The following is a 9,854-nucleotide window of genomic DNA, read 5'->3' on the forward strand; positions in this document are numbered from 1 at the left end:
AACACATTCACATTTAAAAACTATTTACAGTAAGTATCAAAACATAAGTAATAATATCGGTGGCAAGCCAAAACAGGAGAATCTTTCTCTCTTACCAGTTTGACTTATATGAAATGCATCCTTTCACACGGTTTTCTGTATGCCCAACTCATCGACTTATCCTTACTAAGCAGCCACCAACAAGCTGATGGCACAAAATTTACTATCACAAGTAATTAACTTCAAAAGCAAAGATAAGAGCAAAGAATCCCCGTATTAGTTACCTCGAGAGGGAGGGAAATGAGGAAAAGTTAAGAGGGAAAAATTACTGTCCTAGGTTGCTTTTCTGTTGCTGTGTTAAAACACTGTGGCCAAAGCAACTTGGGGAGGAAAGGGTTCACTTGGCTTACACTTGCAGGTCACAAGCCATCACTGTGGGAACTCAAGGCAGGAACCCGAAGGTAGAAGCCATGGAGGAACACTGCTTACCGGCTTGCCACAAACTTCTTAAAGCTCAGTTCCACCTTAAAGTCCAGTGATAGTACCGCCCACAGTGACCTGGGCCTTCCTACATCATTTAATAATCAAAACAATCCCTCACAGACAACCAGACCACCAGGATAAAGACAATTACTTGAGACTTTTAAAAATATTTTATTTATTATTTTTTATGTGTATAAGTGTATTGCTTGCATGTGTGTCCATGTTGTGCAATGCCAGCAGAGGTCAGAAGAGGGCCCTGCATGCCCTGGATCTGGATTTATGGATGGTTGTTAGCCACCTTACATAAGTGCTGGGAATCGAACCTGGAGCCTCTATGAGAGCAGCTAGTGCTCTTAACTACTGAGCCATCTCTCCAGCCCCAAGATTCTTTTTATTATTTTTTTTTCAGGCAATTCCAATTTGTGTCAAGCTGACAGTTATTGTTAACCAGGACACAAATGTAAAGTTTAAATCACTAGACAGAGCTTCATGAAGCCTTCGCTGTGCCACAGAGCCAGAAGTACAGCTGATGACATAAGCATCCTTTGGGCCAACTCGTATTTCAGCTAGGAAGGGTTTTTGCTATGACTCGAACCAAATACTGCCAAACTCTGCTATGACCGAAAACCAAGCAGGCCCATGGGAGGGAGTCTAACCATGAAGCAAAACATCAAAGTAGCCCAACGCGGGAAGCACGTGCTAGAGAGGAATAAAATCAGGATGCTGCCTGAACAGCAGCAGTGAGGAAGGTGAAATACCTAGCTGGAACTAGAGGAAAGAGGTCACCACAGGCATGTTACTAGGCATCGAGAGTCCCAAGAAGTCCACTTTCCACATTTGGTTGACCAGATCCTCAACTCTAATTAAAGCATTGTGTACATAGTATGTCTTTTGTTATTATCGTAACAAAAAGCAGTGACAGAAAGCCAAAGTCTTTTAAATATTAAATCACTGGATCCTCCAGGAATTAAAAAATCAGGAGGACAAGAGAGAGCAGGCAAACCGCAGGATCAGGCTGGGGTGAAAAAAAGCCAGCTTGACCCAAGCAGCCAAGACAGAGTACCCAGGCTGAATACTAGAAATCCAAGGCCAGCGGGACTCCCACGCCAGCCTAGAAAGCCACGCTTTAAAAGTACTCTGCAGGGGCCTCCTCCCTCGGCCTTCCCAATCACTAAACTGGCTATGAATCAGGCTGGACAGGTGACAGGAGGCATGCAAGGTCACGTGCGTGGAAGGCAGGTGCCGGGGCAGATTCACTGGGAGAGCCAGGGACACACCAAGTCAACACAGCATAGGGCCACAAGTTGAAGGCCATGCCGAAGACGGTCTCCTCTCCCAAGCAAAACACCCACTCCAGCCCTACAGGGGCTGAGATGTTTGCTTGAAGTGTTTAGGAATTAATGTGTCAATTAAACAACAAAAGGAGTACTTATAAGGCCACTTAATGATTTCAGGTCTGTTATTACAATGAGGGTGTGTGTGTACACATGTGCATGCACACATGCATGTATGTGCTTCTCTGTAAGTCTATAATCTACCCATTGTGACTACCCTTACTGTTGAGGCTATCCACAAATACTGTTTCTCTTCTACACAGCATCCTTTCAAGCTGATAAGAGAGCTCACATTTCCTCCAAACCTTCAGTTTTCCAGGGCACAATTGGTCATTTCCTTCCCCCCAGGTGCAGGAGTCAGGCACCCTGCGGTGTACATTTAAGCCCTTCCACCCATGCTGTGTGAGACTTAGGGCAAGGGACAGCGCTTGAGAGTCCATCCTTCCTTTCTGCACAGTCTGGCCCCACTGGTTGTGGCATTCCAGGAGACAAGGGCAGGCACACTGTGGAACCACTACAGCACGAGGTCCAGGGCCCTGGGAAACCACATAGAGGTGTGCATGCACAAGGTGGATGAAGTGCTCAAGTGAATCAGAACCAAGATCTTCAGGGATCGGATGTGGAAAATATGGATATTCAAAGAGATCACCTTCAGGCCACAGATGTAGCTAGGGTGACAGAGTGTTAGCCTAAGCATGCACAAGGACCTGAGTGTGATTCTCAGTGTAGTATAAACTGGGTACAGCAGCACTCAGGACGAGGCTCAGAAGCTCAAGGTCATCCTTAGCTACATAGGGAATTCAAGACCGGCCTGAGCTAGAGCTTATTTTTTTAGTATTTTATTTATTATTTTATAAGTGTTTTGCATGCATGTATATAAATGTACCCATGTTGTGCAATGCCCAAGGAGGTCAGAAGAGACATCAGATCCTCTGGAACTGGAGTTACAGACAGTTGCAGGCTGCCATATAGGTGCTGGGAATCGAACCTGGGTCCTCTGTAAGAGCAGATAGCGCTCTTAACCACTGAGCCATCTCTCTAGCCCCCCACCTTTTTAAAAATATTTTATTTATGAGACCTTATATTAAAAATAATAATATTTAATTCATTAAAAAATAGACCACATTCAACAAGGCTTGGATGGTTGAAAATTTAACCACCATATATACACTATTTCAAAAGGAGAAAGCATTCTCTTCCCAATACAAATTCCAAGTAATGACTATCTATCATAGACAGGGACTACCAACCTGGGTTAGGAGTCTCTCCTACATGGCTATCTTTAATGAACACTAGAAGGCAGAAGTGGGACGCGAGGCTGTAGAACGGCAATCACCAGTCCATCCTGCCTTTAGGTCTAACCCCCTCTCCAACTCTCCCACCAATGATTAAGATGGAGAACAGCACCTAATTAGCATGGTCAGATTTCAATGAATCAGTAAATTACCCAGTTTCTCACAAGGTCATTGGATTTACGCTCATGTTCATTGATGCTAAGGGCAGAGTTACAAACACATCTCCAGAGTGACCATCCAAGGCCAACCCCTCAAGGTGCTGTGGCTCCAGGGAGCAAGGAAGGGACCTACTGACTGTTAGAACCTGGGACAGACTGCTGCTCAGTCCACGCCCACTGCAGCAGCCTCTTTCTTCTGTAAACGAAACAGAAAGCCCCTACTACGAGCCTGACCTGCAACAGACAACCTAAGTGCCCGGACCCCCAGGTATGGCAGGTGCCATCCTCACTTCCCAAGGAAGTGTACAGACCTTAGGTTACCAGACTCAGAAATCTCAGCGGCTACTAGTGGCATCACATCACCGCCCCCATAATGGGTACACTCCAAATTGATGTATCCCTACCCCAATTCCCCCACATCCTCCCTGCAATGCAAGTCACCCCCAACCCCTACCACCCTGTCACCAGCTGGGGAATGAGCTCAAGAGTGGCCATCAAATTAGGTAATCAAACACCCTGACTACATGAAAACTCCCCCTTCCTTTGAGACCTATAAGAAGGGACCCCACTGTGCCCTGTGGGCCTGAACTCTCCTGAGAGTCCTTACAATGATGTCTGTCTACCTATGGCATTGGGGCTTGACTCTCCTCAGAGCCCTCACTATGCTGGCTGGCTGGCTGTCCATCCATGGTGGTAATGATTCTTTTAATAAATCTCTTACCCCAAAAGAGAATTTGCCCCCGTGTCTCCCTTGAAACCCAAATTCAAAAGGTGGCAGACCCTCTAGGGATAATTCCTAACTGCACTTGAACTACGTCACTAACTTGGTGACTCATCACTCTTACAAAAGTGAGTTTACTACTCAGCTGTGATGAGGGAGATAGCAGAGATAAACACAATCTCCCTATATGCTGAAGACTTCCAAGCCTGGGGCTCTAAGCCCTTATTCCCACCTACTTAGTTACTGACAAATTCTTGGATATCCAGAGGTATCAATTCCGTTTCCCTAAAGCCAAAACTGCTCCCTCAATCCCATGACCTTTGCACTTTGTTACCTATGGAGTTACCGGGCTGAGTAGGAACCTGGGCATCTTTCTAAAGCTGCTCCCTGCCTCCAGCCCTGCTGTGCTCATCCTCCATTGGCTCTAACCTCTTATTGCTGCAGCCACACTACAAACTTCTTGCCTGGTCTCCCAGTCACTGTTTCTGCCCTCTATTCACACCCTTCATGCTAGGATTACTCTAAAACAAAGGACTGTCTCATTTCCCTTTCCAGAACTTCTGCTGAGTCCTGCTACTCACAGAACAGTCTGTCCAGGAAAAGGTCAAACGCTCTGGTGAGTTAAAAGGGGAGTAAACTCCTACCCCAAGGAAGTTTCACAACCTCCCTGATAACTGTTCCACTGAAAATAGGGGTATCTATTTCTTTTTTATCACTGCTAAATATAAAGCTGTGTGGGCAGGACCAGTTCTCAGCTCTAAAGCTGGTGAACTCAAGGCACTGCACTGGGCAATAGGGCCCCAAGACCTTTCTCAAGCCGCCCATCTGCCACCCCACACCCTAAGGAATAGCCAGTTGGAAACAGTGATCCCAGTGGTGGCCCATTCCATTCCACCAGCTGTTCTGAGAGCCCATAACCAGCCCTCGGTCCATGTTTTCCCTGGGCGCTCTGCAGCCCTTTCATGGGGCTGATCACCACTGGTGTCTGTTTTCATCATCTCTGTCTACCAGACTCAATGTCCAGCTTCTCCAGCTTCTCCAGGTGCTGCAGGATGTGACTGCTGCATGGGAAGTTATACTGGAAATGGCTTCCTAAGAACTAAGTGGAAGTCTCTTCTGCCAGCCAGCCCAAAGCCTCAGAAGGAAGCTGCATTCATCTCTTGGCAACCACGCACAAAGGCAGACACAGAAGGAAAATGCCTGCTCCAGTCTCCTAGGGCCCTGTGTCACAGACTTCCTGTGGATGGGTCCAAGGGGAGCTCAGTCTCCTGAGTACTAAAGTTCAGAGTGTAAAGACATTATCTTATGTTTCCTGCATAGATAAGAAATATTAAGGAAAAATGCTTAAAGTCATTCTAAAATAACAAGATTTGACTGCCACGGAACTCATCACTAACAGCCAAACAGACCAGAGAGAATGCTGAGCAGCACCAGAAAGTGAAAATGAACCAAATTTCACAAAATATAGATCCATCCACTAAGAAAGAAGACGAGAGAGGAGGTCAGGTGAGGAAGTCCAAAGACACATGAATAAATGATGGAAGACCCATCGGGGGGAAGGCACCTGACAAAACATGTCTGGACCCAAAAGGGAAAGACATGTACTCAACAAGAAAGGGGTTGTGGTGCAACTCAAGGACTTCACAGACAAGGCTTGAAATAAAACCAATAAAAAAGAACTCCTATACAGCATGATTTAGTCACAAGAAATTTTTCTTCCAAGGTGAAATTCAGGTACAAATATTAAGCATTTTAAGAAGTACCTCTTGGGGACTGGAGAGATGGCCCAGCAGTTAAGAGCACTGGCTGCTCTTGAAGAGGACCCAGGTTCAGTTCCCAGCACCCACATGGAAGCGAACAACTGTTGGTAATTCTAGTTCCAGGGGATCTAACACCTTCTGACCTCCGTGGGCATTGCATGACACAGGTGCACCTACATACATACAAGCAAAACACTCATACACATAAAACTAAAATAAATAAAATATTTTTAAAGTATATTTCTATGTCCAGTGGTGGGCTGTGAGGTGCACACACAGCTCACACCAAGGCCCAGGGCCCTGGAGCAAAAGTGCCTACATGACGGTGATGTATGGTGGTGGCTGATGCACCAGGAACTCAACTGACCACATTTTTCACATCACTTCAAAGAACAGTGGGACATGCTGTGGTTAGACCTGTGCTTCTGACCTACATTTCCCAGACATGAAGAAAGTGACCTGACACACTAAGGAAAACAGACAGCTTTCGTTGCCAATCATAAGATTTAAACTTTCTAGCACTGTGGATTTTACAAATCTTACCCATTAAAGATAAAAATGAGAACTAAAGCAGGTTTGGTGTTTTTTTGTTTGTTTTGTTTTTTTATCCTAAATGGCGCAGGGTTTGGAGGAGGGGTAACAGATTCATAGCATTGTATGACTTTTTCTTTTCTTTTTATTTTTTTTTTTTTTTAAGACAGAGTCTCTCTGTAGCTGCTACCTGGAACTCGTTATGTAGACCAGACAAAACACTCACATACATAAATTAAAAATAATTTTTTTAAAAAAAGAATCTACAGGTGACAAATGAAGGCACTAGAAAGCTGGAATTTTGGATTTTCTTTGGCTAACTTAAAAAAAAAAAAAAAAAAGGGTCTCCCTATAGCCCCAGCTGGCCTGTAACTGGCTATATAAACCAGTTCAGACTTGACCTCACAGAGATCCACCTGCCTCTGCCTCCCAAGTGCTGGGATTAAAGGTGTGTGCCACCATGCCTGCCTTTCTTTGGCTAAGTTTTTACCTTGTAACTAAATATATGAAGAAACGGGTTGGGGCGTTAGCTCAGTTATAGAGTGATTGCTTTGCATGCACAAGGCCCTGGATACCATCCCAGCATCATAAAGAGAAAAAGAAAAGAAAAAACATCAAAGAAAACAGGAAAATTTTAAGTTCAAAAAGATTCTTTTCCAAGGACCAGTGAAATGGCTTAGTGGAAGGAGAGAACCAATTTCTGCAAGTTGTACTCCGACCTCTGCACACACATACAAAATCAAATAAATAAATGGTTTTTAAAATTAAATATTCTTGTTCAGACTATCTCAAATTTTAAATGTCTGGTAAAATAACATTCTCCAAAGATGTCCAACTTTTAAAGTTACATGAGAAAGTGAAACATTGTTGAAAAATGAGATTTATAAGGCTTCTAAATAGCCAGAAAAAAATTTTTTTTGTTTAAGAAGCCTTTCTTAAACATCAGAGATATTATCAAATCCATCAAGTGACAGAAAAGATAGTGAAATGCAATTAACATCTACAGACTAGCTGGCATGGTAGAGCTAATAAAGACTTCTTAATAGAAGAGATTTGATTTTTTTTACCAGTGAAAAGTGTTGACACACCTGTATCTCAGCCATTAAAAAAAAAATAGGGGCTGGAGAGATGATTCAGTAGTTAAGAACACTGACTGTTCTTGCAGAGGAACCGGGTTCGAATCCCAGCATCCACATGGCAGCTAACAACTGTCCATAATTCCAGTTCTAGGGGGGTCCAATAGCCTCTTCTGTCCTCTGTGGGCATTGCACAACATTGGTGCACTTACCTACACACAGACAATACATTCATACACATAAAATAAAATAAAAATAATAAATAAAATCATTTTAAAAAGAAAAACATATGAGTTATGTGATATTGAATAAGTTCTATGACCTGTTGTTAATAAGCCATACAATGTCAGTCTTGGTATCCTTTTTTCTAAAATGGGAATTGTTGCTTTCATAAGAAAATACGACCCACCGAAAGCAGGCAGTATCAAGCATGTGGAAACTGCTGAGTAACCATTAGCCAGCTGTCTTTGTACTTTCAAAGGATTTGCTGTGCTTCTTTGTCTAAAGAAAAACCCACATGAAAGGAAAATAATGTTAAAATATTCATACCCCTTCAAACTTTAACCTAAAACTTCTATTTGGGGATATGTCAAAGTCTTCATTATTTGAGTGTATACTTCTTAATTAAATCCAATAAATAAAAGGTCACATAGATTTTTTTTCTTTAAGACAGGACTTCACTAAGAAGTTCTGGCTGGCCTGGAGCTCCCTACACAGACCAGGCTGGCCTTGAACTTATCAAGATCTGCCAACCTCTGCCTCCAGAGTATGGGGCTTAAAGGTGTGTGTCACCACACCCAGTCCACATAGTAATTGTTTCCCTTCAAGAAAATGAAACTGAATGAGGCTGCACTCTCCTACCAATTCATTATCACCATCTATTACACTTTTTAAAACTTCTGCAAGGGTAAGAATTCCTCCTCAGAATTCTGCAAGTGCTTTTCCTCTATAAGAAGCTTGACATTTTAAACATGCCTTTAATCCTAGCACTCAAGAGGCAGAGGCAGAGGCAGGTGGATCTCTGTGAGTTCAAGCCAGTATGGTCAACATAATGTGTTCCAGATCATCTGGGGCTACAGGGAGAAATAAAAGAATAAGAGTAAGAATAAGAGTAGTAGTAATAATAAATAAAAGACAAGTAAACTAAGTATCTAACAAGAACTGGGAGAATGTCCACTGTTAATCTCATTCAGCATTGTGTCTAACAAGAACTGGGAGAATGTCCGCTGTTAATATCATTCAGCATTAAATGCAGAATACCCAGGGAAACTCAGTCAGGTTTAGGAAATAGAATGTGTTTTAATAGCCACATAAGCTCTTAGAATTCTTCATTCATTAGGACAAGGTCACATGGACTCCTTGTCAACAAGAGGGGGAATGAGAAATTGAGGTATTTAATAAAGAAAGCAGCTCAAGCAGATCATGTAAAAGTGTATTTGGAACCAAAGGTCAAAAATAGTGGGAACAGAAAGTTAAAATTTTAAACTGTAAATTGCCTTACATAATTATTTTACTATGTTATCTTCTCTGACATCCTAACAGGCTTCGTAGAGGCAACTACCTTTGACAAGCAGACCCAATGGAGCACTGTTCTTACAACTCAGCCTAAAAATGTCTGAAATGTGGCACAAAGTTCACTGACCCCATTTTAAAACTGTGACCCACAACACTGGTACATGTACACTCATGACCTCCATCACGGCCCCATCATATTTTCACAACCAGTTATTGTATATGAAGATGACTAAATAAAACTACAACTAGCACTGAGCTTAAGCTTAAAGATCTGGTATCAAGTGCGTAAAGTTGTCATGAATACTCCAAGCAGCCGGAGGCACCCCCGGGCCCTCCGTCTGCTCCATCTACTTAATGAGGTCTTTTAAGCGGTTTCAACGTATATTAACAAAGCTCACACCGCCAAGCAGTTTCCTTGACACATTTGAAATCACGGCTCAAGTCCAAAGCCTCCTCCGGCGCCCGGCCGGCTCAGCTTCCAAAGCTAGAAGTGGATCCCTCCACCGCGGGCTACCTCCCCGCCCGTGGGAAGTGAGGGTGTGTCCGGGGTGCTTACCGATGCCGGGAGCCACGTAGATGAAGTAGAGACAGGACGTGGACAGGGAGAAGAAGAAGATGAAGGCGAGGAGCGAGCGATTGGAGACGCGCATCAACCGCGCGAGCACGGACATCTTCCCTCCGGGCGGCAGCGGCGCGAGTGCGCTCTCCCGGCCGCAGTCCAGGCCCTAAACTTCCATGGATGTGCGGGGGAAGCCCGGGGAGGCTGGAGCCGGGAAGGGGAAGCGGATGCAATGAATGGGAGGCCGGAGAGCGGGGGAAGGGTGCGGAGGCCCGGCCGGCGGCCGCAGCGCGATGCGGAGCGCGGCCCGCAGGCTGCAGCGCCCGGGCGGCGGATCCGGGGCCGAGAGCGGAGATCGAGGGCCAGGCCGTGGAGTGTCCACCGTGGGTGCCCGCCCTGAGGTGCCCGCGGGGCTCTAGCGCGCGAGCCGCGGGAAGCCTGGG

General features: G+C 44.6%; 1 protein-coding gene across 1 annotated transcript in view; it reads right to left on the reverse strand.

Annotated features, from left to right (window-relative positions):
* Positions 1–9,848, reverse strand: part of B4galt6 (beta-1,4-galactosyltransferase 6) — a 73,875-nt gene extending 64,027 nt beyond the window's left edge. The window contains exon 1 of the mRNA XM_008828840.3: positions 9,409–9,848. Within this exon, the coding sequence (XP_008827062.1) occupies positions 9,409–9,523 (115 nt within the window). The 5' untranslated portion in view covers positions 9,524–9,848. The remainder of the gene's footprint in view (positions 1–9,408) is intronic.
* Between the last annotated feature and the right edge of the window lie 6 nt (positions 9,849–9,854).

This window comes from Nannospalax galili, unplaced genomic scaffold, assembly GCF_000622305.1.
Source record: "Nannospalax galili isolate Female #2095 unplaced genomic scaffold, S.galili_v1.0 scaffold252, whole genome shotgun sequence".
Classification (NCBI taxonomy): domain Eukaryota; kingdom Metazoa; phylum Chordata; class Mammalia; order Rodentia; family Spalacidae; genus Nannospalax; species Nannospalax galili.